Genomic DNA, 17,783 nt, shown 5'->3' with positions numbered 1-17,783 from the left:
ACAAAAAACGGTGCTATCCGACTATAAACACCATGCAGATATTAGCTCTCCAACTAATGAGACAGCTAGCTGCATTCATCGACCACGACACGTTTCACAACAAAACATAGCTGCAATGACAAAGGGTCTGACGGGGGTCTTTGAAGGGGTTCCAGAGGGTCTCCAGCAAAAAGGGGAATCATTTATTTTCATTATAATTCCATCCATAAGTATATGACTACATAATGAGAATGTATACTATTTTGGTCATGGGATTCATACTTTCTGTAATAACACCTAAAAGCAAAAATCTTATCAAATGGGGGTCCGTGGTTTAATTTTTGTCAGTTTAGGGGTCCTTGACATGAAAAAGTTTGAGAACCATTGCTATATGGCACATGATTGTCCATTCCTAATTTATACAGTAGTAACAGAGGGCCCGTTTCATAGGCCCCTGAAGGAGTGACCCCTTGGGTCAACTTCCAATACCAAAAGTAATGCATTTTCCATTTTATAGAACACACATGGTGAGCAGGATATTGCATCAATGTAGACTCTATCAGGTGTGAAGTGAGCACTACTTTTTGTATGTATTATTATGTAATATTGTAATCAGTGTTACAAAGTAACGCGTTACAGTTATTCCACTACTTTTGGCGGTAACTACTAATGTAAGTAATTACTTTTTTTCCAATTACAATTACTGAAATGTGAATGGGCTCGTTACTCGTTACTTTTGTCTTACGTGAAAATAGTGGACAACTGCAGAGGATAGCAGACAAACGCACACACAACACAAACACAACATCATCTGACCTTACTGTGTCTCAGAGCCGCGTTGTCCACGTCATTTTAGCCAACTCGTGGTAAAACATCAGTCTCTGGAGTTACAACGTTATATATTGTAAATAATAGCTGTTACTGAACTGCTCGCTGCTCTCCCTGGTTTGAGTTGTGGATCTGCGGTAAAATGCGGAGGGGACTTTTGAGTTGTCTTTCTTTTATGTTTGTGAAATTAGATTGAACTGAACTGATTTTGGATTTGGGGGAAAACAAAACGGACTCTTTACCGAATGGATTGAACTCTGAGATTTTGGGACAGGTTACACTTTTGTGTTAAAAGTAACGCAAAAGTTACTTTCCCCGGTAACTAATTACTTTTTTTAAAAGCAGTAATTGGTAAAGTAATTACCAATTGAGTTACTTTTTGAGAGAAATAGTAGCCGTAACTAATTACTAATTTTCAGTAACTTGACCAACACTGACTGCAATACGAACTTTAGTATCTTCTGCCACCTGCTCAGTGTTAATCAATGTTTTGAGAAAGAGAGAGAGAATTAGATTGGGTCTGATAGTTATTTACAGATAATACACTCGGTATATATTGTGTCCTTTGCGACAGTCTGTCTGATAGGTGGCGGTATTGCCTCTGTGAGCTGAAATAAACCGCCATGAAAACAAGAATAACGTGAAGAAGAAGGCAGTAACAGGACGTTGCGTTTAATCTAAGAATCTACAGACTACTGGGCATGAATAAACTTGTTTAGCCTCTATCACAACCTAAATAACAGACTGCCTATCTGCCCTACACGTCTCCTGAGATCACGGAAGCCTGGACTTGAATTGGGTAAGACTGTTTTGACAGAACAGCTGATGTGACTAATGATGTTTACTGTTGAGCAGAGCTAAGCTAACGCTCTAACCAGCTTACGTTAGATTCGCTAAGGTGAGCAGCACCCACTGCCACGAACAAAAGCTTTTCAGAGGTTATATTCGTTATTGGGAATTGCTGGGCATACTATAGCTTCAAGCCGTGCAGTAAATAACTTCCCCTAACGCTGATGCTGTTTTCATTCATGTTAGCCAGGTAACTAGCAGCAGCCATTCAGGGTCATAGAGATAAACAAGCTAGCGTCACTCAGAGCTCAGACAGGCGGGATGGAGGTCAGGTCTACGTTTCTGTTTAAATGTTCAGGTCTTACATTTCTTAAAGCTTAAGTTACGATATATTTGACCTTTAAAATTGTAATGTGTACTAATAAATCAGGCATAACTCAGTTGCTAGTCTTATCGGTTATTGGTCACTTAAATATGTCAATGTGGAGCATCCATACTGCTGTGCTCAGACAGAAAACACAATGAGAGAAGCATTTCCTGAAGAAAATGCATTTGATGGCTGTAAGCATAGTGGCTTATGTTTGAAGAAGATTCACATTTATAATCTTATCAAAGCTGTTTCTCCATAGTGTGTAGTACTGGTTGTATTGGAAGTATTGACTCTAAAATACTCATCAATATGTCTGATTTGGTTCTTGAATGTCGATATCGCTCACTCAAGATAGAGTTCCACTTCCTTCCTTCTGGACACTGTTCAAACTGAAAAGACACGGTGAACCAGAGTCTCTGTCACATTCTCAGCAAGGCTGGGCTCAAACAGTGGCAGTGCTGTGGCAGCTGCCACAAAGGACCCTTTGGTAAACGCATAACCATGCGCATTTCTGTTTTTACACTTCATTTTGCACAATGCTTTACTCCAGTGGTTCCCAACCTGGGGATATGATAGTAAGATAGCAAAAAAGAGGAAAAAATTCCAAAATTTGTAAACTGCTATAGTCCGATCAGAGAACATCACCCAGCTCATAGACATTCAAGTCCATGACAGTAGTAGTAGACTATAATGGGTCACAAGCCAATAAGTAAGTAATAAGGGACCCTTGGGCCCCTGGCATTTTTGTACTCAGGCCCAAATAATAATAATCTCTTCAAAAACAGTAGGTTCTTCGCACTTTTGTGTTCGGGCCCTGATAATTCCTGTAAATACAATTGGGCCTTTGCACTGCTAGGTCCTTTATGAGGGAAAATGTTGGCAATGCTGGAGAGAGACCTATCAAAGGTGTAATTGTTGCCAGAGATGCATCTACTAAATACTGACTTGGGGGGGATGAATACTCATTAGGGATGTCAACAGTTAACTGCCAGGAATATTTTTGACCCCTGTCAGTCTATAGATTAATTAGCATACACACTCCACTGATGGCTAGACAGTTACGTGTTCACCATCAGATATTCTTTTTGAATGGATAAAGTACCAGTGTAAAACCGACTTCTACACAGAGTGTTGCATTATCTTTATCATTGTCATTGCAGTCTCTCTCCTCTTCTCTGCTGTTACATCAACCTGCTACATGACACACATCATCTAATTTGGATTATTTTTATTTATTTTTTTAATTTTTTTTTAATCACTCCTGTAGTTGGGGGTGTTCCCCAGAGATAAAGCTGAGCTACTGACACAATGGACTCTCCATAACCTGTTGATCCCCTTCTCTTTTCCACAAATTTAGATTGTAAAAAATAGGCAATAAATGAAAAGTACAAAGCAATAATCACCTTTGAAGTTCCTCCCTACTCATTACATGCTGTGCTGTCTCTGTGTTATAGGTATAGAAATGGGTAGAGGTGATGAGTAAAGTTGTTGATGAGCTTTAGCTCAGTAGTTAGCACAGTCGTTTATGATCTGGGAGACTCCAGTTCAAGACCTGGTGAGGGGACCTCCTTCGTAAGCTTGTTTATTCATGAACACTTATTGTAACACTTAAAATTTCTAAAACTATACTTTTATTCGAATACAAATAATTTTGTATTGTAATTTCAGTCTGTTGAAAGCAAAATGAACCAAAACTGACATCCCTAATACTCATGCAAACAAGTTTTATATGAATCTAATCTTATGTAATTAGTCTAGATCACTCTGGAGGAATCTGTGTTCACTTTGAAATTAAATGATCTTTTTCTGTTTATCAGTGTCAAAAAAACACATTAAATCTACTTTAATTCAATTTTATAAAGCATGAAAAAGTTCTTAGCACAGTATCCAGTAATACCAGTAATACCAGCAATGCTCAGTGAAATGAATCTTGTGCTTTAAATCAGATCAAACTCTTGTCGTGTGAAACTGCTCTCTGTTTCTGTCTGCAAACTCTGTTGTTTATAATCACATCTCAGCAGATATTTATGACTAGATATTGTCAGTTATAATATTGTAAATCTTTTTTTTGATGCTGTGTACTGTAATCGTTTATGACAATCATTTTGTGATTAGTTTCTGGAACTCTAAACCAGAGTGGCTCACAATACTGACATCAGTGTAGACATTTGACTGTCAGATGTCATTTAAAGCTTCTGTTATGTGTGACAGTAATCAGCAGCCTCTGTTTTATTCTTTCAGGTTCTTCAAGTTTATTGAAGTTCCTCCCTTCATCCACTCATCATGGTGGACTACTACCAGGTTTTAGGAGTACGGAGAGATGCTTCTGCAGATGACATAAAGAAATCGTCAGTTGATAAGTTTGACATGTTTATTCCTCCATCCTAATCCTCACTTAAGTTTTGATGCTCTGAAACAGTAAAGCAGAAATCTCCCCAGTGATGCTTTCACCTTGCTGCCCTCTAAAAAGCCCTCGCTGCCTGCCGTTCCACTAATGAATGACCCTCTATTGGCTGCTTACCTTTTCTCTGAAAGTTCATTAACAATGAAACTACTGAATGAGCTCAAACTAACCGGGGTCAGTAATCAATCTGCAGCTCTGGAGAGTGAAGGGCAGGGCTTCCTGTGTCTAGTTTGATCCCCTGTGTGTTCATTGATGTTCCTCATGAGCACACACACCTTCATTGACATTTTTAAAAAACCTATTTATGAGCATTCCACACATTTTTCAGGTCTTTCATCTAACAGGGTTAAAGTAAGACTCAACACTGTTAAGCTTATTGCCAACAACAAATCATTTATACATATATAGTGTTTTCCCCTAGGTTGACTGCTTTGGGGCGGCAGGGGATGGCGCTCCCCCCCTAGTTCTCTAGTTAAAGAGCGGCTAGAGATTCACACTAAAATGAGAATTGCTGGTCCACCTTAAAGGTCAGTCCACCTTAAGTGAGCGTGGTCAGGTTGGGTTAATGCGTTGTTGCTAACTTCGGGGCTAACCCCCTTTCATAGACGAGTATTTTTTTGGTCATGAGGAGCTGCAGCATTTATTAATGGACACACTGTAGCCTGTACTGTACATTTACTGCAAACCTTTTCCTCTGCTCTGCACGCTCACTTTACACACTCACATTACGAAGAGAGGGAGGATGACTCAAAACAATTCGGCAATAACGTAGGCTGTTATTGTGCTCGCAGTGTGTGAGTGAAAATCATTAGTAGCCCGTTGATATTAACGATTGTATGAAATTTTTTGCAGCAGCGCTCACAGTTCTGCAGCGGTGGTGTGCCACTGCTGAATGAATACAGGGGAAACACTCTGAAGGATTGTCCATAATGAAGCTATTTATTACAAATATAACATGAATTTGCTTTCACATTCTTTATTTTATTTGTGATGAACCTCCCCGTTAACATTGGAATTGCAGAATACAGTAAGGTATGAGGACCCAATGTAATTAAATGTTCATCTGTAACACCCGTTACAAGAGGCTTTTTAAGTTCTACTCCTTCAGATTTCCGTCCTGGTTGATTTGGTGACACCTGTGATAACAGCAAGTGCCTCTCAGTTTTGTTGGAAATGACACATGTATGGACCCCTATGGCTAGAAATCAAGCCCTCTTTATTTGACAGCTCACTGTGGTCAGTAACTTGCAATATTTAGCAACAAATACACAGAAAACTTTTGCTGTGTGTGTGGAGTCATTTTTACTGAACAGCAAAGTAGCACTAATCTCTGTGTCAAATACACTGTTTCCTCTGGCTGCTTCACAATAACTTAACAGCATAGTGCCAGTTCAACACACACACACAATGGCACATGCTGCTTATGCAGACTTGAATTAACAGCCGGTTGCAGCACGTGAACAAAATTCCACATACCAAAAGCATCATTGTTGATACTGCATAATGACAACATTTTTCACAGGGTTTATATCATAGCTGTATCCAAAATAAAGTTACTTTGTCTTTGCCAACACTTAGAAGATGTAAAAAGATTCACAGCATCTTTACAACCTGCTGCTATTTTACTATCAGCTAATGCTGACATTCAGTGTCATGCCCCATATGCAAACTGATAATGTTACAGACAGTAACATTAATGCTGCATTGTTGCCTGTAAGTCCCAGAATTTTTCAGCAATAGCTGAAGCATAAATAGCATACTCTTGAATGCTGATTGATAATGAAAATCTTAGGGATTATAATGTCAGGGGCATAAAACAACTGAATAGTAGTTGAATTACAATGTTTGGCACCATACAGTTAAGGATAAAAAGATATGAATGCTACAACTCATTATCATTATTATTATTATTATTATCATTATTATTATAGTGTTGATGGAACAACAAAAAAGCCACTTGAGGGATTTTGAAGGCATTTGCAACGCGTGGTCTGGCATGGAATAGCTATGCGTTTGACACTTTATTCATATAATGATTTAAAAACACCTGCAAAAGTCGGGTGCACTGAATAAATGACATAAAAATGAGCCAGTCAATATGAAACAGAACAACAAATACTACAATATGACAGGACCAAAAAGCACAGACGTCCACGCATGATTTAAAAACTGTGTGGTTTAAGTTCTACAGTTAATGACAAGGTGAGAAAATTATAGCTGGGGTTACAGAAACAAAATCGCCCTTTTGCTCTGTCTCGGCTTCAGCAGGTAGCAGTATCATGACAGCTAGATAAAATGTTAATAAGCACAGTATTTTATTTGTAACAGTAGAGTCCTATTTAGCAACCATCATCTTCCCTCTGTCCTCATGCAGGTACAGAAAACTGGCCCTGAGGTGGCACCCCGATAAAAACCCAGAGAACAAAGAAGAGGCCGAGAAGAAGTTCAAGGAGCTGTCAGAGGCTTATGAAGTCCTGTCAGATGGTTTGTATCACAACTTTCTGTACAAGCCTGCAAATGTACAACAGAAAGCAGTGAAATACTGCACAGTAGGTTATGGGATGAAGCTAATAGATAACACAGGGTCTGAGTTCAAATGAAACACAGTATCCCTCATGCATTTGACTTATTGGTTGTATTCTCTCTTGTTGTTCTACATTGAGATTTTTTCAATTTCCCCTTGCAGTCAACAAGAGGAGCATATATGATCGCTATGGCAAAGAAGGACTCACAGGGAACAACGGAGGAAGAGGTAAGCGCTCCTTTTAGAAAAGCTCAAAACTTACCAGTAGCATTAATAATGTCTTAGCTGAGCACAGATGCATGTACTGTATGTAAGATTGATTTTGACTATGGATCAGATTTAACAGACTTCAGATGAAAGTATAAGTTCATCAGCTGCACACAGCTCTGTTATTAAACAGGACTCATTTACAGTTTATTCCAGCAGAAAACCTGTGTCTAAGGCCATATTCAGACCAAATCAGGCGGTGCAGCGAAAACGCCAGTCCTCCCATTCATTTGAATGGGGGTAGTTGCGTTTAGGCTGCAGACATTACTAGGAGGAGGGGAGGACATTTCTCTTTGTTTGATAACATTAAAAGTAAAGTTATACTTTGCTGTCGGCTTCTTGACTGATTTTTAAAAAGATGAGAAAAAGAGAAAGAGGGATCTGAGAGTACATGCAGGAGAGAGAGAGAGCAGCTGTTGTTGAGCGAGCTAGAGAGTGAATGAAGAGAGGAAGTGGTGGTAGCGAGAAAGCTAGTGAATCAGATCAATAAAGCGTTATTGTCTGATTGTCTCACAGCAGTTATGTTGTAGAGCACAAACAAGCCCACACCCCCACAAACCTCCACACAACCCTGCGGCAGTGTGCCGCAACACCAGATTTGGTCGGAATATGGCCTTATGGAAGAATTACAGAATGTTTTACTGGGAAGATTCAGTGATGGCAGATAAAATAAATAAATAAAAAAACGTTATATATTAGTTAAGATATCTGTGAAAGTAAAATGGGGTCTGTCAGTCATACTTAGAAAAGATCCATCAAAAGTTCCATCAACTATAACTACTGACGGGTCACCTGAGGGAGTGTGTCCAGTCCTGCCAGTGTTGGCTGCTGGTGTTTGAACACTGCAGCAGAAGCATAGTTTGACGTTGAATGGAACAGATGGAGATGGGAATGGATGGATGAAAATAACACCAGTTTTCATTGACATGATGATGATGATGATGATGTTTCAGGGGGCCATTTCCACAATGGAGACCATTTCCACGAACCATTCACATTCCGCAACCCAGAGGACGTCTTCAGGGAATTCTTTGGAGGCAGAGACCCATTTGCAGACTTTTTTGGTACATCCTTCTACTCATATGTAAATAAATTGGTCCAACATTAAGTATGCTGGTGTTTTTAAGCCAAAATGCAGATTAGAAAAGCTTCTGCCTGCCTTAATGTTTCCAATTTCCTGCTCAAGTTTTGTCCCCCCCCCCTCCACCACCTGTCTCTCCTCTGCTCTGATCACTCAGGTGCAGATCCATTTAGTGATGATCCATTTTTTGGCAGTGGGCGACGGCACCAAAGTCGGGCAAATCGCAGCCGGACGGGCGGCTCATTTTTTGGGGGCTTTGTTGGGTTTCCTCCCTTTGGTGCTGGCTTCTCACCTTTTGATCCAGGTAAGAAATCCACCAAAGAATAAACAAAAATAACATAAGATGTTGCATTTTACCAGCTCAGAATGAGCCTGTCAACAGTTGAAATGAGACTTTCTCTGTCCTCTTCATCTTAGGCTTTGGTTCTTTTGGCTCCATGAACACCATGGGTCATATGGGTCACATGGGTCACATGACAACTATGGGCAGTCTGGGAAGTGGAGGCTTTACCTCCTTCTCCTCCTCCTCCTTTGGGGGAGGTGGTGGTGGAGGTGGAGGCATGGGCAACTTCCGCTCTGTATCCACCTCCACCAAGATCATCAACGGCAGGAAGATCACTACTAAAAGGTAGATACTATGGAAGTAGAACATCACAGTCACTGGCATCTGACTTTTTCTACATAATGTTGTGATATACATTCATCTTATGTTTTCTTTGCTATTGTGGTCACATCTCTGGGAAATGACAGTCAGAGCTAAGTAAAGATGATACTAACTGCTCATGTAGACAGCTATTTACCCTCACCCCCCATTTAATCAGTAACCTTTCCATATTTAATTGGGGTGTAAATGAATATTGGATTTGAATTGTCAAGAAAGTGATCTGCATAAACAGCGTATACTGTATGTAACCATGGCAGCACACATGCAACAGCAGTTAAGTTACATGGAAAGTGAAAAGCAGTTCAAGCAGTGCTTTGTTGTGCTAAAATACAGACTGACATCTGTACTTTAGCAGTTCTTCATTAACAGTGAGTGAAAAGTAGTGAGCACACAGTTCTCCCTTAGAATATTACCATCCTGTCTGTGATTATTCAGAACATGAGGACCAGTTGTATACCAGAAAAGAAATCAGCACATAAAGAGCAGCAATGTGCTGCATAACTTGCATAATATAACGGGTTGTTTTTCTTGTTATAAAGAGAAAATGAAAAGGTTTTCTCATTAAATTGAGAACGTTTTGTTATATCGAGAAACTGAGCAAATATTTTTTTGTCATGGTGGAGCAATATGCTGTAACGGACTCACTGACAAAAAGTATGTGAGAGAGAGAAATAGAGTGTGTGCTAATTCTCAGGTTCATCAGTGAAGTGTATGAGCTACACAGCAGACTGGAGCCTGCAAGCAGTGAGAAGCAGGGTGACCGCTGTCATGAATGGGAGTACACCCGTGTCATTCACGTGTCTGCTGTCTGAAAGTGGTATAAATAGGATTCAGCCATAATTAGTATTATTAATCGCACCTGTGCTTTGACATGTTAAAATGCCTGCCTTGATGCACAAAGATCAACAAAGGCCACAAGGAGCATACATAAAAAAAGACCAAAAGCCGTCACTGTAGCAGATAAATAAGGTCAGCAATGTTTCAGATTTCATGTCAGTTCTCTTTTAGCCAAGCTCCATTTCCCCCTACATTTTATAGGCTTTGTGTGTAAGTGAAGCCTGGTTTCAGTCCTCCTTCTGTTCTTCTCTTCCAGAATTGTGGAGAACGGTCAGGAGCGGGTGGAGGTGGAGGAGGATGGGCAGCTGCGGTCATTAACCATTAACGGTAAGGAGCAGCTGCTGCGACTGGAACACAAGTGAAGACAGAACAGTCCTCAGCTGGAGAAGCGTTACCTCAGCACAAACATACCAACAACCTTGAGCTTGAAACAAAAGAAGAAAAAAAGCAACAAAACGATGTAATAATAATGCTCTACTATTGTTTGGATGTACATACTTAGGTCATGTTTATTTCCCTTTATGTCCTCTCCCTGCTGACTCATTTGTTAACCAACCATTCAAATCAGACTTTTCTATGCATTTTGTTAATGTAGTTCTGAAATTGGAGCTGTCCTTATATTTTGGCTCAGGGTGGTGTTATTGTTTCAGTGTTTGGGACCACAGTATTGTTCTGATGTATATGACCCCCTCTCTTCCACTACTTGCTGTATGCACTCCACTGTGTGTCTGTGTGCAGACAGCACACTGTGTTCAGAAAACAAAGCATGACTTTGCTTTTTCATCTGAATAGTAAAAAAAAAAAAAAAAATTTGATTTTTAAAAGTGGGTAGGCATAACCGAAGCATATTCCCTCTCTCTGTTTACTGCTTGTCTAACCTGTTCTTAGTCTTTTTTTTTTTTTTTTTTTTTTTTTTTTTTTTTTTTTTAAATACAATGCTGGTAGGATGAGTTATGCAATTTTGTATGTTCTAATACCAATGTGTTTTTGTTTATTTAATGATGCATGTACACCTGTTGATGTTGAGTCTTAATGTTAAAACTGCATTATGATGCACAAATGACGGAAGTCATTCTATAAATGATATATGAATATAGAAGGAATTTTGTGTACTTTGTAAACCAATAAATCTGAGTTTTGTCCTGTTTTCAGGATGCTGAATTTTGGCTCGTGTCTGTTCTGTTGATTGTATTGAGGTGTGTTCCAACCTTAATTATCATGAACTTCATCATGAGTAATATGTCAGTGCTCAAAGTTATATTAGATTTGACTTTGTTCTGAACACGACAAACACTTTCACAGACAGCATTATGCAAACATTTTAGGCCCATTAGATGTTAAGATTCTTATCCATCATGCCATACCATCAGAGAGCTGTCTGATCGGTTCTTAATGTATTCTGCAGCATGACAATGATCCCAAACATACAGCCAGAGTCATAAATAACTATATTGATGGTATGGCCCCCACAGAGCTACTGAACTTTGTATGAATTTAGTTGATAAATCAAAACTATTAATGGCATTACTTTTGAAAGCAGCCTCACTTTTAGTGCCTAGAACTTTTGCAGAGTACTGTACATAAAAACAATACTACAAACATTTGTTACAGTGACATATTAAAAACATGTTGCTGCAGTGCATTGCTTGACCCACACAGGTAGAAAGGTTGTGAAACACACCAGCTGGGTGCATTACATCTTTGGTGTAACATTACGCTGGGCCACCTTAGAATCTAGCCTTTTGATTTGACAGGCCGAGGAACAAAATAGTCTGTAATCTTTTCAGTCTAACCTGTAGGAGTCCCAGACTCAAAATAAAACATGGGAGGGTCAGCAGTGATGCTACTAGCCAGAGACAATATTGGTGTATGCAGTGTAAAAACTTGGCTAAAGTGTTTGACCATATTCCCAACAGACAATCTTTCTTTAAACTGAACAGAAAGACATTAGTATCATGCAGTGGGGCCATATTGCATCACATTTTGTATAGTAGATTGGGAAAGGGTTAGGGTACATAAAGGTTTTGGAAATATTGCAGTTTTGGTTAGAGACACTATATTATAAACACTATATCATGTATTTGTTCCAGTATACACAAATGGACCCAAGGATCCTAATACAGAGATTAGATCATTCATCCGTTTACACAGTTGAGATGATGGCAATTGCAACAGCATTAAATGGACTGCATTTATATAGTGCCTTTATAGTCTTCCAACCACTCAAAGAGCTCTATACTACATGCCACATTCACCCATTCACACACACATTCATACACTGATGGCAGAGGCAGCCAAGCAAGGTGCCAACCTTGCTTGGCTGCAAGGTTAGAAAAACAGGCACTGAAGCACAAGATCATAGACAGCTCACTCAGTAAATCTGAAGCAAAGGAGTAGGACATACCAGACTCAATAGACCACACTTAATAGGAAAACCTCCCTCATGTTTATGTGATCACTGTCAAATAGAGGAATCGGTGGAGCATGTAATTTTTCACTGCCAAAAAAACTCTTGAGAAAAAGAAACACTAAAGAGAGAAATCAGGAAGCTTGGAGTGGAAAAACTGAGTCTGAAAATGTATTTACCACTGCGTTGGCGCGTCTGTACCACTACTTGAGAGACTACTACACTTTTTTGTTTTATTTTATTTTATTTAAGGGGGATAGCTAATTCTGGTCCAGCATAAAAGGTGGCGGTAATGCAATTTAACACTGGCTGCCACCTGCTATAAAACTGAAAGAAGAAGAAGGAGCAGACATTTTTGCTTGAGGAACAGGAAACAGATAATTAACCAGGTCAGACAATATGTATTAGCAGTGCTTTGTGTGCCATCAAACAATAGACAGCTGGCATGCCTGGTTGTGGTACTGACCCAGCTACTGATTTATGTTTCATGCTTTGTGTAGGACTGACTGATACAACTGATACAACTGATACAACGACATGAGATGGAAGAGAATCTACAATGCAGAAAATACAACAATGAAGCATTTGCTGTCTCGGGCCCTGAAGTCAGTAGAGGCCCCGAATAAGCAAATCACACACATTTGACCTCATCTGTGCATGACAATTATGACAAGGAAAGCTTTAGGTATGACATGACCAATTTTAAGTAATGTCTACTCAGCAGTAAATATTCTAATATTGAAGTCATGTTGACTGGTCCATTTTCAAGGTAAGTCTTCAGTGCTCCAGAGTTTGACAGTCTATACACTGTTTTATGACCTGCTGTCGGAACAGTCTAGTATATTTTAAATTCATTTTTAAACTAATTTATTTATTGGGTAATTGAGAACTATAAGTGCACAAATCTGAAGATAATCATTCTAAACAAATGTTGATATTAGCCTTTAAAACCCATTATCATAACACTCCATGAATACTGTTCATATAATAAATATTTAGGAACCTTAGTTGGGTTTTAGCTTCCTCTGTGTCTGTAAATGTAGGGCTCTCATTGGTGGAAATGAGTTTGATTGCCTACATCCCCCTCCCACTGCCTGTCTACTCTCTCTACATACTGTCCTGTGATAGTGGCACACTGACTGACAGCAGCGGTGTGACAGTGCACACCACATGCTGCACCTCAGACAGTGAGCATGTTTTTAATCTACTGTGGCTTGAATTGTACCCCCTTTGTGTGTCCCTTTGGACAAAAGTTTCTGCCATGTGCTATCCACCTCCGCTCATTATAGGACAGGAAAAAGCGCCACCTACTGAAACTTCTTATAACTACAACATGAGCACACGTGTTCAGTAAGAGGCAGTGTAAAGATATCTAGATGGTGAAAAATCACATATGCTGGCACTATGTACCTGTGAGTACTGGTCCAGAGTGACCTCAGCACTTCTTTAAGGCCCTGCAGCTATCAGTCGTGCATTTTTGTCATAATTTCCGTATCTGTTTAAATAACCCATCATATACTTTATGTACCTACTGGTTTTTTAATCTGTGGAGCCTGAGCAGAGCTACGAGGAAGTAGCAGGATGTAGGCGGAGACACCTGTCGATCAGGGTAGTACACTTCCAAACACACTTTAAGCCTTTGTTTAAGCCTTAATAGTTTTTTATGAAACTTTTTTTTTTTCATCACCACAAGACACACATCAAACTCCACCCTGTCACATTGTGCTCAGGACAGTGCTTTGACCTGTGACAAACTTACATAGAGTCCTGGGGTAATGCAGCAAAACTGCTCTGCGGCGAGCAGGAGTTCAGGTGGAACAAGCTGTTGATCTGGAGCTGTCCTTGGTGCTGAACGTCTCAATCCAATTAGCTCTCTCTCTCTCTCTCTCTCTCTCTCTCTCTCTCTCTCTCTCTCTCTCTTATTCGTTTATTCTCTCTTCCTCGGGGCCGGTAGTTCTCCGAGCACACTTCACTACTTCTGTATCTGTTATCTGTGTGGGTTTCCTCATGACGCTCAGCGATGCAGACACACTTCCCGGGACGTGTCCTGCGCTGATAGATTTTTAGTTTTTGGATTTTTTTTTTGTCTCACTAAAATGTGGATCTCCATCGGTCTGTGTGCTCTCAGGAGGCTTCATGAATCCACGATTGGAGGGGAGGTGAAGCAGCTGGGATAACTAACTGGGTGCTATGGTGGGACCTCCTGGAAGGACAAGAGTTCGGTTTTACCCAAATATAAGCATTTTCTACAGAGGTATGCTGCACGGACACTCTTTTACTCAACAGACCTTTTTTTTTATTTGGGCAACGGTAAAAGGCTTCTGTCAGGGCGTTAATTGGATGAAGTCAAATAGAACAGACCTGGACGTGTTTTCTATTGATCCAGTCTCTGTCTCTCTATCTACCTTGTACTTTTTTAACTTGGTGGCCTCTGGTGCGTAATCACGGGTTAAGCCAGAGTCTCCCTAATCTCTTGACAACGAATTAAAAATGAACACTCTCACTTTAGACTCTAATTATGGGTTTCATGTCCAGGATTCAACCCGTCTTTACATTTGATTTTGTTCGGTTTGATCAAGAAAGTGTAGAAAACAACAAAAACTATCAGATGTAACCTTTTACTACACAGTTGTAATGACAAGCGTGGTTTAATCAATCCAACATACAAAATGTAAAAACAGTATATTAAATTAAATGTTTGTGTGACAGAAATTACTGATAAATGTGATTTACTTTTGGAGAGATACGACTGGGTAAGAGCGATTTCTTTTTAGTAGTGACGTAGCAGCTTGGTCCCTGACGTAGCCGTGTGTCCTGAGTGTCCCAGGAGAAGATAGACAGTCCTTAATTAACTAAGGCAGACTTGAGCCAGGGGAGACGAAGCCTAATGCCACCATTGGGATTTGTGGAACTCCATTACACAATCAGATAAAGGTCCTGCAGTCAGAGGACTTCTAATGGCAACATAAGCCTCCATAGTCCAACAGGAGAAAGGCTTCCAAGAAAAAAAGTGCAGTTTAGATTCCTTTCATTCTCTGAGAGATTATTACAATTGGTATTAATCGCATAACAAACACAGTTGAAAGATATACAGTTTCTTTATTTGTTCTTTTAATTATGATTGAAAATTAATCTTTATAATTAGAAATACCAAAGTTTCTTTTTTCACCCTGGGTTTTAATGAGTCTTCAAGGTTCAAAGGAGCTACAATCAGAATGTGTCACAGTTCCAATATTTTCATACGTAATTTGAGTGAAAAATGACATTACTATTTCGATAATCTAATTGGTGTAAAGTGTGTGTTATGTGTTCTGTTCTAATTCACTGCTTGGTGGCTTTTCCAGGTGCAGTCAATTCTAGCAGCCACTATCTAATATGGAAAAACAAGACACATCCATCATTGATTTATATTATTATTTTTCAGAGATAACAATATTTGATATTGCAACTGACTAGGCTCTGGAGGAAAATGACAGAACATTTATTGCACACGCAGATCAATGTCTGAATAATATGACTCTGAAGAAGTGCTGTGCATGTCCCAGTGGTTAATTCAACTCCACTCATGACAAAATTGCACTCTTTTATGACTTTATCACAGAGTTTATTTTAGTAGATTTGACTTGTCTAGTCATACCCACTATATTAGCTGAATTTAGATTTGATCTGTGGTACAGACATGGCCAAAAATATTGGTATCCTTCCACCTTTTTTTGAAAAAAAAAATTCTCTGTATTAAGTTTAAACTGACAGAAGAATATGGTATCCATCATTCTTTATTTCATATTGAATATAACTGAAACTTTGCTTTTGGATTTACAACTTAACATATAATTTAATACAATATAACAAATGAAAATGGCATGGCCAAAAAAAAAAAAATTGGTACCCTAAACTTAATATTTTGTAGCACAGCCTTCGGAGGCAACAACTGCAGTCAAGCACTTTCTCTAAATCAGGTTTCTACACTTCTCCACTGGTAGTTCAGCGCACTCTTCTTGAGCAAACTGCTCCAGTTCTCTCAGGTTTGATGGGTGCCGTCTCCCAACTGCAAGTTTCAGCTCTTTCCGATGGTCAATGGGATTCAGATCGGGACTCATAGCAGGCCACTTCAGAACGGTCCAATGTTTTCTTCTTCTTCTCATCCACTCTTGGGTGCTTTTTGATGTATGTTTGGGGTCATTGTCCTGCTGGAAGACCCATGACCTGCGACTAAGACACAGCTTGCTGACACTGGGCTGTATGTTTCACTCCAAAATGCCTTGATAGTCTTCTGATTTCATTGTGCCCTGCACAGATTCAAGGCACCCAGTGCCTGAAGCAGCAAAGCAACCCCAAAACATACTGAGCCTCCTCCATGTTTCACAGTAGGCATGGTGTTCTCTTCTTTGAAGGCTTCATTTTTTCTTCTGTAAACATAGGGTTGGTGTGATTTGCCAAAAAGCTCTAATTTTGTTTCATCTGTCCAAAGCACATTCTCTCAGAAGGACTGTGGCTTGTCAACATGCATTTTGGCAAAGTCCAGTCTGGCTTGTGTCTCCCTCTTACAAGTGGGGTCTTCCTGGGTCTTCAACCATGGAGCCCATTTTCATTCAGACAGTGATGGATGGTGCAACTTGAAACTTTGTACCTTGAACTTGAAGATCAGCTTGGATCTGTATCAAAGTTTTCTTTGGTTCCTTCTTGACCAATCGAACAATCCCTCTGTTTAAATCGCGTGCCAATTTTCCTCTTGCAACCACGTCCAGAGATATTGGCTACGGTCCCATGGGCCTTAAACTTCTTAATAATATTGGCAACAGTGGTCACAGGAACAGGATCTTTGGAGATGGTCTTGTAACCTTTACGTTGACCATGCTTGGCTATGACCTTTTTTCTAATGTCTTCAGACCACTGTCTAGTTTTCCTTCTGTTTTCCATGTTAAATGCGATGCACACAGTGGCACAAAACAGCAGAGGGACAACTTCTAAGGGGTACCAATAATTTTGTCCAGGCTATTTTAGAATGTCTTTGTAGAATAAGCATGAATTCAGTTATTTTCACAACTTTTTTGTTTTGTTCCCACAAACCAAATAAAGACATGCATTGATAATAAAATATCTTTTATTTTCGATACTGTTCAGGGCAAATGGTGCATTATTTTAATAAAAATGCAAGAGTACCAATAATTTCAGCCATGCTTATAATTAACACTTATTTAGGGTTAAGCACCATGTAAGTATAATAAAGGCCTAAGAGCCAAACTTTGACACAAAGACCTACTTTAAGACCCTCATCATATCAGTTCATTTTGTACTTTAGTGGTGCATATTCCCAAACCAATTGCCACATAGTGAACCTTGGGTGTAATATAAGTAGAACATTTGAAAGAATGAAAACATTTTCAATACTTATTAAGATTAGTGTGTCTGTGGACATGTTACACACAGAGCCCCAAAAGCTCCAGGTACGCTGTGTGTCATCTAGTTAATGCTAATTCAACTGAAAATGTGTTTGGGAATATGCACCACTGAAGCAATGTCAAGTGACAATATCAGGCTCTTAAGATGGCGCCTGGTTTATTACCTGATCGTCAGTTTCGTATTTATGTGTTGTATATTCCAAAATTCATTTGTGTATTCTAGCTCTCTGG

The 17,783-nt window shown here is 39.5% G+C and overlaps 2 protein-coding genes across 2 annotated transcripts in view; both read left to right on the top strand.

Moving 5' to 3' along the window:
- Positions 1-1,435: 1,435 nt before the first annotated feature.
- On the top strand, positions 1,436-10,904 carry LOC137193570 (dnaJ homolog subfamily B member 6-like). The gene is made up of 8 exons (XM_067604788.1): positions 1,436-1,606; positions 4,208-4,314; positions 6,745-6,854; positions 7,057-7,122; positions 8,115-8,225; positions 8,400-8,546; positions 8,660-8,870; positions 10,000-10,904. Exons 2-8 carry the CDS (start codon positions 4,250-4,252, stop codon positions 10,103-10,105), a joined length of 816 nt encoding a protein of 271 aa, XP_067460889.1. The 5' UTR covers positions 1,436-1,606; positions 4,208-4,249; the 3' UTR covers positions 10,106-10,904.
- Positions 10,905-14,048: 3,144 nt separating this feature from the next.
- LOC137193569 (potassium voltage-gated channel subfamily B member 2-like) overlaps positions 14,049-17,783 on the top strand; it is a 28,018-nt gene continuing 24,283 nt past the window's right edge. Inside the window, exon 1 of the mRNA XM_067604787.1 lies at positions 14,049-14,404. The gene's annotated coding sequence lies outside the window, so the exon portion shown is untranslated. The remainder of the gene's footprint in view (positions 14,405-17,783) is intronic.

This window comes from Thunnus thynnus, chromosome 12 (assembly GCF_963924715.1).
Source record: "Thunnus thynnus chromosome 12, fThuThy2.1, whole genome shotgun sequence".
NCBI lineage: Eukaryota > Metazoa > Chordata > Actinopteri > Scombriformes > Scombridae > Thunnus > Thunnus thynnus.
This window is presented reverse-complemented; position numbering and strand designations above follow the sequence as displayed.